At 36.3% G+C, this 21,415-nt stretch overlaps 2 protein-coding genes across 4 annotated transcripts in view; one reads left to right on the top strand and one right to left on the bottom strand.

Annotated features, from left to right (window-relative positions):
- The window catches only part of KIF3A (kinesin family member 3A), a 196,958-nt gene that overhangs the window by 33,881 nt on the left and 141,662 nt on the right, over window positions 1–21,415 (bottom strand). The window lies entirely within an intron of this gene.
- The window catches only part of RAD50 (RAD50 double strand break repair protein), a 200,122-nt gene that overhangs the window by 148,066 nt on the left and 30,641 nt on the right, over window positions 1–21,415 (top strand). For all 3 annotated transcript variants that reach the window (XM_054694406.1, XM_054694407.1, XM_037509366.2), the window contains 8 exons: window positions 3,771–3,899; window positions 4,106–4,271; window positions 5,708–5,901; window positions 6,292–6,498; window positions 7,517–7,699; window positions 8,437–8,594; window positions 11,631–11,806; window positions 12,395–12,632. In XM_054694406.1, coding sequence (XP_054550381.1) covers window positions 3,771–3,899; window positions 4,106–4,271; window positions 5,708–5,901; window positions 6,292–6,498; window positions 7,517–7,699; window positions 8,437–8,594; window positions 11,631–11,806; window positions 12,395–12,632 — 1,451 coding nt within the window. The remainder of the gene's footprint in view (window positions 1–3,770; window positions 3,900–4,105; window positions 4,272–5,707; window positions 5,902–6,291; window positions 6,499–7,516; window positions 7,700–8,436; window positions 8,595–11,630; window positions 11,807–12,394; window positions 12,633–21,415) is intronic.

Below are 21,415 nucleotides of genomic sequence, written 5' to 3'. Positions count from 1 at the left end.
GCTTCCTTAAAATGCTGAACATATGGAGCTATCATATGACCTGACTCAGCACTTCCTCAGTATTTTATAACCAAGAAAAATTAAAACATACGTCTACACAAAAATTTGTATAAGAATGTTCATAGCAGCCTTAACTGTTAGAGCCAAAAAGTGTGTACAACTCAAATGTGGCATAGCCATACATTGAAATATTAACAGCCATTAAAAATGAAAACAGCTCTGATATGTCCTACAACATACAAGAGCCCCCAGAATATTATGCTAAGTGACAGAAGCTAATTACAAAAGACCATGTATTTTGTGATTCTACTTAAAATATCAAAATGTTCAGACTAGGTAAATGTATAGAGATATAAAATGGATTAGTGATTGTCTCTATTAGAGGATAGAGAAGAATGAATAGCAACTGCTAATGGCTACAGTTCATTTTTGGAATTTGAAAATGTCTGAAAATTAGATTGTGGTGATGGTTGTACAACTCTGAATATACTAAAAACCATTAAATTGTACACTTTAAATGTATCTCAGTAAAGCTGTTTTTAAAAATGATAACTTTGAATAGAAGTAAATCATGAGCATTTCCAGGAGGAAGCAAGGCTGAAATGGACCATAAAGAATGGGAAAAAAATCAGATTGACAGACTAAAAGGCATTTTAAGTAGGCTTGTATTTATTTTTTTATTTTTTAAAGAAATACATATTTACAGTATAAAAAATTACAGATTAGTTGAAAATGATGCACTTCATTTCTGACCTCCCAGGTATATCCTACCAATAACTTATATAGACACATATATACAAACACAAATACACACACATAGATCAAACATACGTTTGTGTATGTGTACATATTTATACATAAAGCTAGTCAAAACAAGATTGTGCGAAGAAGCACACAATAAATAAATGGATTAAATAAATCAGGTTAAACAGAGTGGGAGATAAGAATTGGTATTAGATTATGGAGAGCGGAGTTTAAAATTTAGTTCAGTAGACAAAAAGGTGACAAAGTGTGTTATATTTTAGGATAAATTGTCCTGATAATTCTCTGTAGATACTGTGATAATTACCAAGATATTGGAACACATTTTATTTTCTTCGGGAATAGCCTACTTGAAAAGATGACAAGCCACACACAAAGACAGAAAAGAACTTTCTCTAAGAGCTCTGAGAAGGAAGAAAAGGAATTTCTGATTAAGGTGACCAAAAAGAATTTCATAGAACTGAATTTGGGATATGATTTTAATGATCATAATTGGGTAGATAATTAAGAGACACAGGGAGAGTATATTGTAAACTGTCTCTGAATACTAGCAAGGAAATCTCATGTCACACTAAACACTTAAGTTTTAAACACTAAACTTTTTTATTGTCTGCAAAGAGGTGGTGTGCTCTGGGGTTTAAGCTGAAATACAGATATCAAAGAAGGCATCCACAGGACCTGGTGACTGGTGGTATTTAAGGAATGAAGCAACTAAAGATATCACAAAAGATTCAACCCATTAATGTTAATGCTGCCAAGAGGCAGTGAAAACACAGAGAGAAGCCAATCAATTTCTGAGAAGTAGAGTACCATAGCTGAAGTGTTAAAATTCAGTGCTCTTAAGAAATCCATTCCGGGGCCTCCCTGGTGGTGCAAAGGGTTAAGACGCAACCTATGAAGCTGTCTGCAACCACTGCAGCATGATTTCGATCCCCAGCCACGAAGATACCCACATGACACATAAGACCTCTCTTGACTCACCTGCTGCTCCCCTCAGCAGTGTATTTCAGTCAGTCTGCCTGTTCTGTTCCCCACTCTGTCTCTGGTGAATCCTCCACCCCCACACCTCTGGCCTATACCCCTGTTCTTGTATGCGTAAATAAATCTTTAAAAAAAAATCAATTCAGTTCTCTGTGTTTAACTGCTCGAAAGATATTTTTTGAGCACAGAATTTTTTTCACAGGTGATATAAATGACCTGAAGGTGTATTTATGCTGATTGAAGCTCTTTAAAATGCATTTGTAAGCTCTTTAAAATGCATTTGTAAGCTCCATAGTAACCATGTGACATTTTAGAAACAACAAAATGAGGAACAGGTGTTCACATTGGAATAAGGAATAATGCTGGGATTTACATATAGGAAAAAAGCCACCCTTTTAAAGTGTATAGTTGAATGTGTTTTGGACAAACACATACAGTTGCCTAACTACCAATACAGTCAAGATATGGAACATATCCATCACCCCAGAAAATTCTCTCAAGGTTCTTTGTCAGTTTCCTTGGTACTCCCAGCCCTTGGTAATCACTGATTGGTTTTCTGTCAGAGTTTTGTCTTTTCCAGAGTGTCACATAAATGGAATTATATATCATGCTGCCTTTTGTGTCTGGCTTGTTAGCATAATGGTTTTCCTTTTATGTTCTTGCACATAATGAGTGGTTCATTACCTTTTATTGCTGAGGATATTCCCTTATATGATGTATTGCAGTTTGTTCTCTGTTCCTTGGTTGATGGATATTAGGTTGTTTTCCAGCTTTTAGCTCTTAACACGTAAGACTGCTCCGAACTTTTGTATACAGGTCTTTGTTTTGAGATATGTTTTTATCTCTCTTGAGTATCTCCCTGGGAAATTTGCTTCAGTTCTTAACGCATTTTCATCTAAGTGTATTCCCCATTTCAGGCTAATTTTTGAATATGGTATGAGGTTAACGTTGAGCTTTATTCCTTTGCTTACAAAAATACAATTATTCCAGCACTTGGAACCTGTGGTCTTAGCCAATATACCACGCTGCTGTCCAGTTTTATCTCTCGTTGTTAATTATGTGGTTTTTGTACAAGTTAAGTCGTACAAATTAAGTCTTATGTTTAGTGAGTAGTTTCATAAAGATAAAACAATGTATAGCAGCACCTGCTACAATGTCTGCAACGTAGTAGGCATCCAGTCATTGATAGGTATGACCATTATTGGTAAAATAATTTTTTCACATCTTTCATTCAGCTAATATATTGAACATCTATTACATGGAAGATTATACATTAATGAACAAAGTAAACAAAATTGCTATTTTTATGTTGATTATATACTACTCAATATATAAACCACAAGGTATTAATAGTAAATGAGATTAAAGTTGGGGATGCTTTTTGATGGAGCTATGAAAGCATACAGTTGGTGTCTGAGTACTCTGTTAATGTGTTAAATTAAAAATGTCTAAATGTCTTAGAAAAGATGGCGGTGAGCCTTAAAATCATAGATGCCATTCCTGGAAAAGTATCCTCAGTATCATCTAAAGAGAGAATAGTCTGAGCTAGTTTACACATATTCCTAGGAAATGAGGCAACCAGCCGTCCCTACAAGCAGGCCAGTAAAATCATTATCACATTTCACTTGTTCAGAGTCATTTTTGGATTAAAGTATAGTCTTCAATGGCTCAGAGAGCACTAGTGGCTCACCAGAAGTTTACAGCCGTCTTACTAGTTCTTACAAGGATTAAATTCTTAAAATGTGGTACTTTACATAAAATGACTCTGAATGGCCTATTGAGAGGTGTTGAGGACAGGTCATGGCTTTGGAGTTAGAAGTGGAATTTAATTCCTGCTTTTCTTAATTTGTTCCTAGACTTTGGGCAAGTCAATGTCTCTGTTCTTCAGAGTCTCTATTCCCCTTTTACAGCGTTGTTACTATTAAATGAGAGCATTTTTACTGAAAGCCATACCCTGGTAATCTTACTTCTCTTCATTTAAGGGTAAACTTAGTGGATTTTATTTATTTAGAGTGTTTTATTTTCAGAATCGTCTAAAGGAAATCGAACAAAATCTCTCTAAAATAATGAGACTTGACAATGAAATTCAAGCCTTAGATATCCGAAAGAAACAAATGGAGAAAGATAATTGTGAACTGGAACAGAAAATGGAAAAGGTTTGTGGTAGTAGAATTTTGTTCTACTTCAAATTTTTGAGAATATTGTGATGCCATTAACATTTAAAAAGCAATAAATACTGATATTTATGTTACTTTTGTGTTAAAATGAACCAAAGAAATTTTGATTATTATTTTGTATCTTAATAATATCTTCTTGTACTTATTCATTAAAGTTTCTTTCTTTTTGGGAAAAAAAAATACAGGTTTTTCAAGGAACTGATGACCAACTTAGTGATTTATATCACAATCATCAGAGAACAGTACGGGAGAAAGAAAGGAGACTGGTCGACTGTCAGCGTGAACTGGAAAAATTAAATAAAGAATCTAGACTTCTAAATCAAGAAAAATCAGAACTTCTTATTGAACAGGGTAGGACAAAATATTTACTTGGTCTTTTTTCCTACTATAATATACATTTTCTTTTTTATGAGTCATGAATCTATAGGGAATTGAGCTTAGTGAATAAAGCTGATGTTAAAAGATTAATATGCAGTATATTTCCATTTATTTAACATTTTTGAAATGCTAAAATTTTAGAATTTGGAGGACAAGTTTGGTAGTTGCCAGAGTTATTGCATAGGAGGAGTGGCGAAGACAGTGTGGTTGTGGTTATAAAAACAATACGAAGGATTTTTATTATATTGGCAGTATTCAGTGTCTTTACTGTTGTGGGTGTATGAACCGTCTCAGGTGATAAAAGTGCATGAAATTTAATATATACACACATACATTGAAATGGATATGAGTAAAACTTGGGGAAATCTGAGTAACATTTGATGGACTGTATCAATCTCAGCATCCTAGTTGTGATATCATGCAGTAGTTTTACTAATAGTTTTTACTTTAAAAAAGTAAAAATAGTTTTTACTTAAAGAAAACTAGTTTTTTCTACTCACAATAATTCCGATACTAGATGCATGCGTTTTTCACACCACACAATTACAAAATTCTTGGCACACACTAATTGGGTATCTTACAGTTTAATTCAGTATTTACACTAACTGCCCAGACTCCATAGATTTAGGGTTCAGTCCTACAAGACTAACCCCATTTCAGATGCTGTTTGCAGTGCCCATATTATCTTCACCTTCTGACGAATCTGCTATAAAATCAGGGGTTTTACAGTTCAGGTTCTACAGTTCAATTTGTTATAATGACTTTCAGGACTCAAGGAGACACTCCTATAACTAGTTTGTTACAAAGGATACAGCTCAGCTCAGGGCAGGTATGGGAAGAGGCATGGAGCTTCCATGCTTCCTCTGGGTGGTACTCTCTCTCAGAACCACAATGTGTTCCCCATCCTAGAATCCCTCTGAACCCCTATTTTTAGGATTTTTATGGAAGTTCTGTTATGTAGGAATGATTAATTAAATCACTAGCCATTGGTGATTGAACTCAATCTCTAGTCACTTCCCAGAGTTGGGGGGAGGGGCTTGGTACTGAAAGATCCTAATCTATACTCACATGGGTCATTCCTCTGACAACCAGCTGTTAACCTCCAAGAGTCACTTCAATAGAATAAACTCAGCAGTGACTGAAAGGGACTTAACTGTGAATAACAAAAGATGTTTCTCTTACCTCATCACTCAGAAATTCTAAGCATTTAGCAGCTTGTACCAGGAACCAGAGATGAAAAACCACATTTGTATTTCTCATACCATATCAGAGTTACTATTGGGGGAAACTGGGCAAAGGATATAAGAGATCTTACTGTATTGCTTTATATAACCATTATATGTATCTGCATTATCTCAATTTTTTAAAAATCTGCTGGAAAAAAGTTACCATGGTTGTGCTTTTTATAGGTCGTCTACAGCTACAAGCAGATCGCCATCAAGAACATATCCAAGCTAGAGATTCATTAATTCAATCTTTGGCAATACAGCTAGAATTGGATGGCTTTGAGCATGGGCCATTTAGTGAAAGACAGATTAAAAATTTTCACAAACTTGTGAAAGAGAGGCAAGAAAAGGAAGCAGAAACTGCCAGCCATCTGATGGTAAATATTGTTATTTACCATTGTAAATAACAGTGGTAATTGTTATAATTTAGGGGTAGACCCCATTTTATTCTTTTGGATTAGTGTTAGAATTGCCATGGTGAAGTAGAAAAAACCTTTATGGAAGCAATATGTAAAATTTATAAGGATAAAACTATGAAGGAAATGCAGACCTACCTTTAAAATTTGATATTTCTTTTTAAAGCTGATTGTAAAGAAAAATCTGTTCAAAGTTAATGCTTATCTCTGGGTGATAGTCATTATATATTTTTTATATTTCTCTGTATTGTCCTCAGTATACATGTGTTACTTTGCAGTGCAGAAACTTTTTCTTAATGAATTACTAAATTAAAAAATTATTACATGTTTGTTCTTTACATATGCATTTAGGATGACTTTGCAGAAAAAGAGACTCTGAAACAAAAACAGATAGATGAAATAAGAGATAAGAAAACTGGACTGGGAAGAATAATTGAGCTAAAATCAGAGATCCTAAGTAAAAAGCAGAATGAACTGAAAAATGTGAAGTCTGAATTACAACAGTTGGAAGGATCTTCAGACAGGATTCTTGAACTGGACCAGGAGCTCACAAAAGCAGTATGATATTATTTTGAATAATAATTTTAAGATATAAGACATTTAGAATCTTGCAATTAAAGTTTTTATCTGTTGTTAATAGTAATACTATGGAATTTCAATTGAAATCTCAACCTTGTCTGTTAATCTTGCATGAAATAAATTCATATAAGCTGCATATCTTGTCATTCAACTATTTGATTCTGGAACCTGATGATTGGAAATTAGAATCATCTATGACAGTTTCTCGTAAGAGTGAGGCATAGAGATGTGTGGTCAAAACAAGGTGATTCCTATGAGTTTGTTGCTTAACAACCACTTAATGAAGTTTAAAAAGAAACAAGTATTTTCCATTCAGGTTCCATACATTATGTATTTTACATGATAACCATTATGTATTTTACATTATGTATTTTACATGATAACCATTTCTACTTCACCACTTTTTCCATGGTAGAAACTTTCTTTAACCCATCTTTTCATGAATTTACAATTTTTCTACCTTGTTTCTAATCTGTCTCCTTCACAATCTCCAACACCAAAGTAAGCACTGTAAAGTTTTGGAAATCTCCCTCTCGATCCCATCTGGATAATTTATCATTTACTTTTCTCTCACCATCTAGCATACACTTTCCTCACTTTAGCACTTTATCACAATGTTGCTTTGTTGAGATGGAGGCACCAGTGAGAGATCACATCACTCTGTTGTAGTTTATGTATACCAGGCAATATAATGAGTTACATGGGTACTTGACACATAATTGTTGAAGTCATTAGCTATATGTTTGGATATATTGCAAACTCCGGATTTATCAAATCTCTACCATTATCCCATTAATTATAATTATATAATTCTTTGCCAATAAAGTATAACTTTATTATATTTTCTTTAAAAATCTTAGGGTTTTTATGTTTTTTCCCCGCATTAGAAAAATGTAAACAATATTTTTGCCATTTTGAGGATTTGGTTTCTAGTATACTGTTGCTTTTTTTAACGCAAAATATATAAACCCATGGATTTGTCTGAATTATTGATAAGGCACGTGAACTAAGCAAGGCTGAGGAAAACAGCAACATCGAAACATTAAAAACAGAAGTAACAAGCCTTCAAAATGAGAAAGCAGATCTAGACAGGGCCCTGCGTAAATTGGACCAGGAGATGGAGCAATTAAACCATCATACGACAACACGTACCCAGATGGAGATGCTGACCAAAGACAAAGTATGGCTTTTCTATTTTTGTTCTAATTATACTTTCTGATATTTAAAATACCGTATCTTAACTTCATAACTGATACACTGTGAAGTGTTTAGTTAGTATTGGCTTTATATTTCAGAGGCTAAATGAAGTTAATACTCTAAAATACTTTGAAGCTTAAAAACTATTTTCCAAGGACAAAGATTTAATAAAACAGGAATATATAGGGCCTCCCTGGTGGCGCAGGCAGTTGAGCGCCTCACTATGAAGCTGTTTGCGGCCTCTGCAGTATGGGTTCGATCCCTAGCTGGCCGGCGAGAATCCCACATGGTGCAGCAGACCTCTCCTGTCTCGCCCGCTGCTCCCCTCAGCAGTGTATTTCGTCAATCTGCCTGTTCTGTTCCCCACTCTGTCTCTGGTGAATCCTCTCACCCTCCCACACATCTGGCCTGTACCCCAGCTCTCGTATAAATAAAATAAATCTTTAAAATTAAAAAAATCAAAACTTACTTAAAAAAAAAAACAGGAATATAAACACAAGCACCTATATGTGCAGTGCTGTTATATGTAATAAAGAAGTTTTCTTGTATGATCAGACTCATTATATATTAAAAAGGTCATCTTTACTCTGTGAGCTTAAGAAATTTTATGTTTTCTTATATTTTTATAGTACTGTTTTTAAGCTTAGAGCTTTAATCTGGAGTTTTTTGATATAATGTGGAAATAGTGAGCTTTATTCTTTAAGCATTTTTTTTCTATAGGTTGACAAAGATGAACAAATCAGAAAAATAAAGTCTAGACACAGCGATGAATTAACTTCTTTGTTAGGGTATTTTCCCAACAAAAAACAGCTGGAAGACTGGCTTCATAGTAAATCAAAAGAAATTAATCAGACCAGAGACAGACTTGCCAAGTTGAAGTAAGTAATTATAATATTAGGTGGTGATACACTAGAAATCTGTTTCTTGCTTTCACTTTAAATGGTTAAAATGATGTGTTTTCATGAGATGATATATCTTGTTTACTGTATTTGTGAGACCTGAAACTATAAAACTCTTAGAAGAAAACATAGGGAGAAAGTGTTATTATAGTGAATTGGCAATGATTACTTGAATATGACACGAAAGAACAGGACTACAGCAAAAGAGACAAATGAAACTACATCACACTTCAAAACTTCTACACATTAAAGAAAACTATTCAGGAAAAAGGCAACTCTACAGAATGGGAAAAAATATTTGCAAATGCTATCACTTAATTACTAATCAAAACATTTAAAAAACTGTAACTCAACAACAAAACAAAAACTGATATAAAAAAATGGCCAAGGGGTTGAATGGATATTTCTCCAAAGCATATATTCAAATAGACAATGAGTATATGAAAAAATGCTAAATATCACTAATCATCATGGAACTGCAAATCAAAACCACAGTGACATACCACATTACAGTGGTTAGAATGACCACTATCAAAAAATAGAAAAAACAAGTGCTGGTGAGAATGCTGAGAAATTGGAGGAATATACACTGTACACTGCTGGTATGATGTAAAATAATGTAACTGCTGTAGAAAATTAAATAGTATTACTTTTAATAATTCAGATGATCCAGTAATTCCACTTCTGAGTATCTATTGAAAAGATTGGAAACATGATCTTGAAGAGAGATTTTTCAAATCCATGTTTGTTTTAGGATTTTTCATAATAAGAGGTGTCAGCAACCTAAATATCCATCAGCAGATGAATGGATAAAGAAAATTTGGTGTATAGTGTTATCTATGGAATATTATTCAGCTTTTAAAAAGGGAGAGAATCCTATCATATGCTACAACTTGGATGAACCTTGAGGAAGTTATGCTAAGTGAAATAAACTAGTAACAAAAAGGCAAAGACTGCATGATTCCACTTAAGATATTTAAGTAGCCAAATTCTAGAAACAAAGGAAAATACTAGTTGCCAGTGGGCGGAAGCAGAAAGAGACAGCGAAAGGAGAATTGCTGTTAACTGGATATAGGATTTCAATTTTGCAAAACAAAATGGTTTTGTTAGTGATACTTTGCATGACTGTGTACATAGTTAACACTATTATACACTTAAAAATGGCTAAGATGGTAAAGTTTGTGTTTTTACAACAATTAAAAAAAAGTGACCAGTTTATCAAATGTCATCTTGCAAGGTGTTTGGATAAGAGGATTAAAATTCCACAAAGATTTTTACAGAAGATAGTGAATTTGGCTTTGGTTAACTAAGATTGGTGGAGGGGTGTGTGTGTGTGTGTGTGTGTAAATGTCCGTTAGGGAATAGAATATTGGAGTTTGATGTTTGAAATACTGGCAGTTGTTGCTTTGTAAGTGATAATTGGCAATACGGGCCATGTCACCTGAAAGGAGTACGTGAAGAGAAATGAAAGGGTGATAGAGTCCTGGGAAACACCAACTTTAAAGTGTTGGTGGACAACTTAAAGAAACTGGGACTTGCCCGAGGGGGCCAAAGTTGTTCATGATAATCAGTGTTCGGTGGAGGCTAGGATGGTGAAAGCACTGTCTGCATTATGTTTTTTACATATTTTTACTGTGACTTCATGGTACGTATCAAAATGAAATAGGTGTATACTCACACACTTATCTAAAACAAATTTCTAAAAATAGTAGCTGTCCAAACTGCACAGTCTGCTTCAATATATTGTTTTGCTGCATTTTAAAAAATATACTAAATATAGTACATTGAATTGATTTTATATATATATACACACACATACACACATATGACTTGCCTAGTAATAACCTGCAAATTGAAAAACCTTGATCTCTGTGGACATGGAGGTTTGCAGGAAAATTTTGAAGGTTGGGGTGGACATAAATTGTGCTAATGATCAAAATCTTTGAAGAATGAGATGTAGTGAATGGTCAGGACATAAGTAGATGATAACAAAAAGTACAAAGGAAGTGTTTTTAGAGGAGGGAAGGGAAGTAATACTGTAAAGAATCCAAAGGGAGTTAGGAGAATAGTCTTCTCTATTCTTTCCCTTCAGTAGATTACACAAGGATATTCATATCTTGCTGAGGTGCTTAACCCAGAATCTAGGCCATGAGTCCCAGAAACCATACATAATTTTTCCCTGTGCACATTTTTGTCTAGGGGCAGAGCAATGACCAGCATTGGTAGGTGAATCAGTGTCCTGGGAGGTGAGTTAAGGGGAAAATGAATTATTGCCATGATTTCTTAAAAATATGCCCTTGTTGGGGCCTCCCTGGTAGTGCAGGGGGTTAAGCGTCAGCACTATGAAGCTATCCGCAACTATTGCAACATGAGCTCTATTCCCGGCCAGGGAAGAACACGTGGTGCAGCAGACCTCTCATGTCTTACCTGCTGCTCCCCTCAGCAGTGTATTTCAGTCAGTCCACCTGTTCTGCTCCCCGCCTATGTCTCTGGTGAATCCTCTCACCCCCATACCTCTGGCCTGTACCCCAGCTCTTGTATGCATAAATCTTTTTTAAAAAAGCACTTCTTGGGCCACCCCGGTGGCGTAGCGGTTGAGCGCTGGGTTGCGAAGCTGCCCGCGGCCTCTGCGGCGCCGGTTCGATCCCCGGCTGCTCCCCGGCCACCGGAGGAGGGTCCCACATGGCACGCAGACCTCTCCTGCCGCCCGCTGCTCCCCTCAGCAGTGTGCTTCGGTCCTTCTGCCTGTTCTGCTCCCTGCTCTGGCTCTGGTGAATTCTCTCACCCTCCCGCACTTCTGACTGTACCCAGTGCATGTATAAACAAAAACAAACAAACAAACAAATAAATAAAACATGCCTCTATAAAATAAATAAATAAATAAAAATTAAAAAGCACTTCTTCACAACATGCCTTTGTTGTATTTATTGGGAAGATTTGTCTTCTAGCTACTAAAACTTTCCAGATTAATTTCTTAGGTTTTAAAATTATAATTCATATTTGTTCTTATTTTAGCAAGGAACTAGCTTCAGCTGAACAAAATAAAAATCATATAAATAATGAGTTGAAAAGAAAAGAAGAGCAATTGTCCAGTTATGAAGACAAGCTATTTGATGTTTGTGGTAGTCAAGATTTTGAAAGTGATTTAGATAGGCTTAAAGAAGAAATTGAAAAATCATCAAAACAACGAGGTAAATACTACTTTTTATTATCAAGGCACTTAGACACTTTTCAAATTTTTAATCACAGTTAACTATTAAGGATGGAAGATTTTTAAACTTGATTCTGGGTTTTTAACTTAAACATATGCTGTATGATCATTTTGCAGTATATACAAATATTGAATAATTCTGTGTACCTAAAACTAGTGTTATATGTCAATTATACCTCTATAAAAATTAATTTAAAATTCAATCATAGTTCTACAACTTATTTGCTGCGGGACTTTATTGAAATCATTTTATATATGTCAAATACATATCTGAAGAAATGATAACTCTCAAGGTGTTATGGACATATAAATAAGTTTATAGGTATAAAACTCTTTGACTGGCATATAGTGAGGTCTAAAATTTTGTTACACTTTTTGTGTGTTACCAAAAAATAATTTGTGCATATCTGCAAGTATTGTGGTCTTTAGAAAATTTAAGTATCAGAGAATTTTTATTTTTTTCATAATGTTATAAAGCATGAAGAATCACCAAATATTTAAAGGATGAAATCATATCAACAAAACTATATCTTTGTTTTCTCACTGGGAATATATTTTTTTTAAATAGCCATGCTGGCTGGAGCCACTGCAGTTTACTCCCAGTTTATTACTCAGCTCACGGATGAAGACCAATCATGTTGCCCTGTCTGTCAGAGAGTTTTTCAAACAGAAACAGAGTTACAAGAAGTCATCAATGATTTGCAGTCTAAGCTACGACTTGCTCCAGATAAACTCAAGTCAACAGAATCAGACCTAAAGAAAAAAGAAAAACGACGTGATGAAATGCTGGGACTTGTGCCCATGAGGTAAAAGTAGGGATTGGTCATTACTGTGCTTGGAACAGTGCACTGTAAAAGGTGCCCATCCAGTGTCTGGCATATGGGAGGTACTCAGTAAGCATGTGTTGAATGAAAAAAAGGGTCAAGTCAGGCTGAGTTATTATGCCTTAATTTGTTATTTTTGTGATAAGATGAAACAGTGGTTTTGTTTAAAGGTAAGTTTGTGTCTTACTAGTCATAGGGCAGATATAATCTACAGTTTTTTGTTAGTGTTTTTTAATTCCTGAGACTACTTGAGGGCATAAATTTTAAGTTTTAGAACTCTTTGCTATTATATATCACTTTCAAAATCCAGCAAATAATTAAGTACTAAAAACTTAATTGTATACTAAGAGGCAGTTTTTCAAACCATTCTTTTATCTTTCCCTCTTTCAAAAAAGAATGAATCACGTGTGATTTCTATTGTTTATTTTTCCCTCACTTGTACCAGAAAATCTGATGATGTTTAAAAAAAAAAATCAGAAAGTATGCATGACCCTCAAGGAACTCGTCTAAGGAGATAAGCTCTCAGAATTACCTTTCACAAAGCTGGGTTTAATGAAATGCTTAATTGGCTCAAACAAATACCTTGGTTAAAAAGAGAGAAACGAGTGGACTACAGAATGAGAATAGAATTTTGAGGACAATGTGGGAGGAGGAATGAAAAGCATTAGGGAAGTTGGTTTGACTCAGTTAAGAGAAGGAAAGGGGACAGGGAAATCAGAAAAGCATTGTAATGGGAAGGACAGTGTGACCTAAGCTGCAATGGAAATGCTTTCTGGAGTTTGAGGGATTATTTGTAGGGATTTAGTCCCACAAATTGGGAACATTGTGTTCAAACCTAGTTACAACTCTCTGACAGACAATGAGGTGCCATCCTAGGGGATTTAACAAAACGTGTTTTAGGAAAATTAATGTTAAAATACTGAATAAATGTGAGGAAAATTTTGGAGCAGAAAAACCGGGTCTGCATATTGTCCTGGAAAAACAAGGAGGAGATGGTCCTCCCCGGTGGCGCAGCGGTTGAGCACTGGGTTGGGAAGCTGCCCGAAGCCTCTGCAGCGCCGGTTCGATCCCCGGCTGCTCCCCGGCCACCTGAGGAGGGGTCCCACATGGCACGCAGACCTCTCCTGCCGCCCGCTGCTCCCTCAGCAGGTCCTTCTGCCTGCTCTGCTCCCTGCTCTGGCTCTGGTGAATTCTCTCACCCTCCCGCGCTTCTGACTGTACCCAGTGCTTGTATAAATCAATCAATCAATCTTGAATAAATAAATCTTTAAAAAAAAAAAAAAAAACAAGGAGGAGTTTCAGGAAAAGAAGGAAGGTCTAAGATGTGCTTTGGGAATCCAGATTCCTAGGTAGTCCCAATGATCCCTATTTCCTGGTATTCATACGCTTGTATAGTTTTCTCTCATATTGCTCCTGGATTAGTTTGTATAACCAATAAAACATGACAGGAAAAAATGAAAGAGGAGAAATTAACATAGATGGCATGGAAATACAAAAGATGATCTAAGAGCAATTAGATGATCTATGAACAATTAGATGCCAATAAATTTGATGACCTTTAAGAAATGGAAAAATCTCTACAACAATATAGTTTACCAAGACTTATATAGGAAGAAACAGAAGAGCTGAATAAACCTGTCACAACCATGAAAATTGAAACAGTAATGGAAAGTCTCCCCCAAAACAATTGAAACCAGATTATAACAGCACAAGAAAACTACAGACCAAAATCCCTGGTGAGTATTGATGTGAAAATCTTCAACAGAATACTGGCAAATTGAATTCAACAGTATATTAGAAGGTTCAAGTGGGATTTACCCCAGGGGTAAGTAACTGCTTGCACCCAGGGGTGCAAGGGTGGTTTGATATATGTAAACCAGTCTGTGTAATGCATTATATATATCAACAAAAGAAAAGACTAAAAGGTCATATGATAATAGATGCAGACAAAGCATTTGATAAGATTTAGCATCCATTTATTTATGATAAGAATCCTGTAATCAAGATGGGAATAGAACGAACCTACCTCAACATAATATATATGATATGTATCATATATTATAAGCATACAGCCCATATAATACTTAATGCTGAAAAACTGAAAGTATTCCCTTTATGATCAGGATCAAGGCAAGAATGCCCATTGTTAATCACGTCTGCTTAATTCAATATTAGAGCTTTTAGCCAGAGCAATTCAGACAACAGGAAGAAAAATCTAGGTTGGAAAGAAAAGGTAAAATTAGCATTGTATGTAGACTATATGATACTATATATAGAAAATCCTAAAGATGCCATCAAAAAATTGATAGAAACAATGATGAATTCAGCAAATTGACAGGTCACAAAATCAACATAGAAAAATTGATTGCATTTTTATATACATACTATGAATGAGAAGAAAAAGAAAATAATTCCATTCAGAGTCTAGTCGAACAGAAGTAACTGCTTAGAAATTAACAGGGGAATGAAGGACTTACCTAGTAAAAAGTACAGGACATCATTAAAGGATATAAATGTTGACATAAGTAGATGGAAAGGGGAGAATCAATATAGTCAAAATGACTATCCTACCAAAAGTGATAAATCTTACACAATCCCTATTAAAACACCAACAATATACTTAAAAGAAATTGAACCCCCCCCAAAAAATCAAAATTTTATTGACCCCTAAAAAGCCTTGAGTGGCAAAGTCTATCTTGAGGGAAAAAAGAGAAATGGCATCAAATTTCTTCACTTTATACTATAAAGCAATCATACCTATATATGGTATTGGGTTAAAAGACATCTGGATCAGTAGAACAGAATCAAAAGCCCAGAAATAAGTCCATATATACCTCAAGTCTTAATTCATGGAGAAGGAGCTGCAATCATACAAGGGGAGAAAGGAGTCTCTTAAATAAATGGTCATGGGGTAAAAGAATGATTATTCTTGTGGGCCTCCATGGCGGCGCAGGCGGTTGAGCGCAGCCATGTGAAGCTGTCCTCAGCCTCTGCAGTGCCGGTTCAATCCCTGCTGGCCATGGAGCAACCCACATGGCGTAGCAGACCTCTCCTTTCTCACCCACTGCTCCCCTCAGCAGTGTATTTCAGTCAGTCTGCCTGTTCTGTTCCCCGCTTTGTCTCTGGTGAATCCTCTCACCCTCCCGCACATTTGGCCTGTACCCCAGTTCTTGTATAAATAAATCTTTAAAAAAAAAAAGATTATTCTTGAATAATCACTAAAATTAAGTCAGAGTGAATTAAGGAGTTATAAGATCTTCAACAATAAAACCTATAGGAAAAACAATGGTAGTATATTTTATAACATCAAATGATAAAGATGTTTTTGGAGTTTCATCCCCTAGAGCAAGGGAAATAAAAGCAAAAAAATAAAAGTTGGAATTACCTCAAACTAAAAAGCCTTTACAAAGCAAAAGGAAATGTAAGTAGACTAGATATCCTACTGAGAAAATATCTATGCATTGTACAACCAACAACAGGGTAATATCCAAGATGCACAAAGAAACTACCCAATTTAACAACAACAAAAAACCCAGTTAATATTGGACAGCAGATATGAACCAAAACTGGATCACCAAAATGGATTACTAGAAGGCCTATATATATGGGGAAATGTTCCTCACCCTCTTAATAAGAGAGATATAGGTCGAAATTAACACCTCATACCCGTGTGAATGGCACGTGTTAAACAGACCCCCAACCTGACTGGAGAGGGTGCCAGGAAAGAAGGATCCTATTACACTGTTGGTGAGAGTATAAGGTGGTATAGTCATCTGGGGACGTAGTCTGGATTTACTTTTAAAATAACATAGCAATCCCAATTTTTGGCATCTGTCTGAAGAACTTGATACCATCAACTCAAAAAATTATTTGCTCTACAGTGTTTATTTTTGTTACAGCATTATTTACAATATGTAAGACATGAAAACCAGCTAAGTGCCAAGTGATAGAGGACTGGATCAAGAAGATGTGGTATATCCATACAATGAAAAATTATTCAGTCTTAAGAAAAATGAAATGTTGCCATATGCGGCAAAATTGAAGGAGTTAATGATAAAGATATTGGACATTTACTTAGAACAGGTGATTAACAAAGCAAAATACTTATAAAAACTAGTAGACATTATTAAATGAAGGGAAGGAGGGAGTGGAGAGGGAGAAAGGGATGCAAGGGAGGATGATAGGAAAAATAACTAAAATACAAAAAAAAAACCAGAAAAGATAGAAGTGATAGCATGTCCCTTCAGGATTAGATTATATAAAGCTCTACGGCTTCCTGCTCTTTTTTTTTTTTTTTTTTTTTAAGATTTATTTGTTTGTTTGTTTATACAAGCACTGGGTACAGTCAGAATCGCGGGAGGGTGAGAGAATTCACTAGAGCCAGAGCAGGGAGCAGAACAGACAGACGGACAAAATACACTGCTGAGGGGAGCAGCAGGCACGGCAGGTGAGGTCTGCGTGCCATGTGAGACCCTCGCCTGTGGCCAGGGATTGAGCCAGCGCTGCAGAGGCTGCGGGCAGCTTCGCAGCCCAGCGCTCAACCGCTGCGTCACCAGGGGAGGCCCAGCTTCCTGCTTTTTCTACCTCTCTCTTGGATCTGGTGAGAAGCCAGCTGCCATGTTGTAAATGACCCTGTGAGGACTCAACTTGGTAAGGACCCTTCCTTTGAATAACCATGTAAATGAGAAGACCATTTGAAAGCAGATTCTCCCACTAATCAAACCTTGAGATGACCAGGCCCTGGTTGATAGCTTGACTACAACTTCAGTGAAACATGCTGAGACTGAAGTACCCATATAGCTACTCTTGATCCTTGAAATACTTGCTGTGGAGCTGCTACATTACGGAATATTTTGTTAAGTAGTAGATAACTAACATAGAAAGGATGAAGAGATTATTGGGGGCTACAGAGAGATTGTGATAAGGAGATAGAAGTAATTGTTTGAGAATGAAAAGGATTAAAGTAGTATCTTGAGAAGAAAAAGATCAAATAAAAGAATTTAAGTTAATACAAAGTGCAAGTAAAGGAAGCGTGAGTTTTCTTGGCCATACTGAGATATTGTAAAGAACAAATCACAGCTTCCCTGCTTGGGATAATAATTCTCTCAGAGTATTCATTATTTTATCTCCTTAGTTCCTTGCTTATTATTAACTTCAATAACTGTTGGCTGAATGAATAAGAATTGTATTATCTGACCCAGTTATTTGTTGGTGCTTTATAATGACTGATTGTTCATGGTTCTGTGGGATAATTGGCTACAGTCATTTAAGAGCTCTCTACTTTAGACTGGATGTTCAGTGTGACTGACCCACAGGGCTGATTGTGATGCTGACTTTTGGCTGAGAGTTCAACTGCAACTGTCAAACAGAATGCCCCCACATGACCTCCATTTGAGCCTTGGACTCTTTTTTTTTTTTTTTTTAAGTAGGTCATGCTAGTTTTTAATTTTATACTTGCATAAATGACAATATAGCGAGGCACAGTACTAAAGTTCCAACTTCATAGAGTCCCAAGTTCATAAGTACTATGCTTCATGGTGTCTCTTAAGATTGTCATTGTATATTTTTTTAACATTTTTATTTTTTATTTGTATCTTTTACATCATTGTTCATTTTTGTATAATGTATGCTTGTATGCTTTCTCCTTTTAGGTGTATTCCCCATAAAATTCCCACCATCATTTCACCCATGAACCATCACCATAGTCTCTTGTGCTCTTCTTTCCCCTGTTTTGATCCCTTTTCTTTCCCCTCTCTCGCAGAATGTCTTGGGTTTATAGTTGCCTGCTAATTTTTTTCCCCCGGTCCCTTATTTGGTTTGCCTGTATTCCTCCTATAAGTGAGACAATCTGATATTTTTCTTTTTCTTTCTGGTTTATTTCACTGAGCGTAATCCCTTCGAGCTCCAACCATGTTACTGCAAATGGCATGAGTTTATTTTTTTGATTGCTGAATAGTATTCCATTGTGTATATATACCACGTCTTGATCCAGTCATCTGTTTTTGAGCATTTGGATGGTTTCCATATCTTACCTATTGTCAATAGAGTTGCAGTAAATATAGGGGTGCGTATCTTTTGAATTAATGTTTTTGTGTCCTTTGGGTATATCCCTAGGAGTGGAATTGCTGGGTCATATGGTAGCTCCATTTTTAGTAGTCTGAGGAACCTCCACACAGCTTTCCATAGTGGTTGGACCAGTTTGCATTCCCACCAGCAGTGTAGGAGATCCTTTTTCTCCATATCCTTGCCAACATTTGCTGTTGCCTGTTTTTTTAATGTGTCTCATTCTCACTGGTATAAGGTGGTCTCTCATTGTGGTTTTGATTTGCATTTCCCTGATTATAAGTAATATTGAACATTTTTTAATATACCATTTGCATTTCCTCTTTGGAGAAGTGTCTGGTAGTTCTTCTGCCCCTTTGACTGGATTGTTTACTTTGTTTTTGTTGAGTTGTATGAGCCCTTTGTAGATTTTTGTGATCAGTCCTTATAAGTTGTGTGCAAAAATTTTTTCCCAATCAGTAGGGTGTCTCTTTGTTTTGCTTAGTGTTGAGCCTTGGACTTTTGGCAGCATGGTTGCCAGGTTACCAAAAGAAGTAACCCAAGAGCAAGTGTTCCAGTAGACTTGAAGTAGGAGCTACAAGTCATTTTATTTTATTTTTTAAGATTTATCTTTTTTATTTATGCACACAAGAGCAGGGATATAGGCCAGAGGTACGGGGATGAGGGGGTCGGTGAGAGGATTCACCAGAGAGAGTGGGGAGCAGAACAGGCAGATCCACTGAAATACACTGCTGAGGGGAGCAGTGGGCGAGACAGGAGAGGTCTGCTGTGCCATATGGGTAGCTCCCTGGCTGGGGATTGAACTCGTGCTGCAGTGGCTGCCAATAGCTTGATAGTACTGAGACTTAACCCCTTATTCCACCAGAGGCCCCAGGAGCTACAAGTCTCTTAAGGCCTGACTCCAGAAACTGACACAGTGGTACTTCTACTGTTTTCTACTGGTCATGCTTGTATCCGAGCCTGCAAAGATTCAAGGAGAGGGTATAGACTGCACTCTTGATAGGAGCAGCATCAGTATTTGGAAGGACTGCCAAGTGACAAGAAACGTTGCGATAAAACCATTTCTTGAAAGCACCAACTCATGAAAGCCGGAGGAGTATGCTGAACTCTAGTTTGTTTACTAGAATCCAGCAGTTCCTGCAGAAGAAAAGGTTTATAACAAACGAAAAGTCCTCTTTTTCATAGTGGGAAATAACATTATAAAACATTACATATTTTTTTAAGTGCAAATCTGAGGAGTTTTTTAAAGTGGAAAAGCAATGGCATAGGCGTGTAGTAATGCTAATTTTTAATTGTAGGTCTGTTGGGTGTTACTTATATGGGCCTGGTAAAGCAAGGGGGTTGATTTAGATGATCATTAAGCTTCCTTCCAGCTCTGATTGTAATAAAAGTCTCTGTTGTCATACGTCCCCTGGTGTCACAGTAGAGACATAGAGGACTGTGCATGACAGTTGCTCAGGTGGAGGCTTATTACTGGTGAAAATGGTTAAGGCAACAAGAAAGATTATAGTTATCAGTGTACCATTTATGTTTCTACCTTTAAAATGTAGTGCTAACACGATGCTATCCCTGTTATGAGAGCTGTCTGTTCACTTAGCAGACGTTTAAGTCTGTGAAATATGCATTCTGGTGGGACACTGGCAATGTAGCACTCAACAAAATAGACAAAATCTATGCACTTAAGAACATGGGGAGAAAGATCAATAAACAAATACTGTGTCAGGTGATGATCAGTGCCATAGAGAAAAATAGAGTAGGCTACAGGAATGGAGAGTAGTTGAAGGGAGGGGTTATTAATGAAGATGGCTTTTGAGGGGTGTCCTGAGGGAAATTAGGGAGCCAGTCAGTACAAAATCCCTGAGTCATGTGTGCCAAAGGAAAAGTAGTTGTGTTGCTTGTGCTCTTTGCGGAAAATTGCATTTTCATTTAAAGACCCAAACTCACCAGCATATGATATATAAGACCAACATTATGAATGAATTTCAACTGAAAATACATGTTTCTCATTTTGCTTAGTACTACCTCAGATTTCTTTATTATAACACCTCGTTGAAATAAAAGGTTAATATTTCTGCCCATTTCTCAAAGATTTTTTTTACCACCTTTTTATATACAACACCCTTGTAAAGGAAAAAGAATACTGTCATAAAAACAGGTGACATGAGTTTCTGAAAATTTAAAAAACAAAGCTAAGAACCCTGATAGATCTCAGTAGTCCAGTCTCCTGTGAAATTACTTTTTTTGTAACAGTCTAGCACTTTAGGGAATAATCAAAAAAGAAGAACCATATCATTAAAGGTTTTTTGTATGAGTGTGAAATGTGAAAACCAGGTTAAAATGGAATGGAAGCTGATCGTTCTCCACAAAGATATGTCCGAGTCAAGTGGATGTTATTAGGCTATTGAAGTTTTGTCATTTTTTTCCCTAAGAACGCTTACCTATTATATATTTTTGTGTAGAACTGGGGTGTAAGACAGAGGTGTAGGGGGAGAGAACATTCACCACAGAGTAGGGAGCAGACCTGATGGATTTACTGAAATTAACTACTGAGGGGAGTAGAGGGTGAGGCAGGAGAGGTCTGCTGTACAATGTGGGCCACTTCCCTGGCCAGGGATTGAACTCATGCTGCGGTAGTTGTGGATAGCTTCATAGTGCTGACGCTTAATCCCTTGCGCTACCCGGGAGGCCCCAAGAAAATTTTT

This window comes from Talpa occidentalis, unplaced genomic scaffold (assembly GCF_014898055.3).
Source record: "Talpa occidentalis isolate TD23 unplaced genomic scaffold, MPIMG_talOcc4v2.1 talOcc4.13, whole genome shotgun sequence".
Taxonomy (NCBI): Eukaryota; Metazoa; Chordata; class Mammalia; order Eulipotyphla; family Talpidae; genus Talpa; species Talpa occidentalis.
Note: the sequence above shows the minus strand (reverse complement) of the source record. Positions and strands in the feature narration are given on the sequence as shown.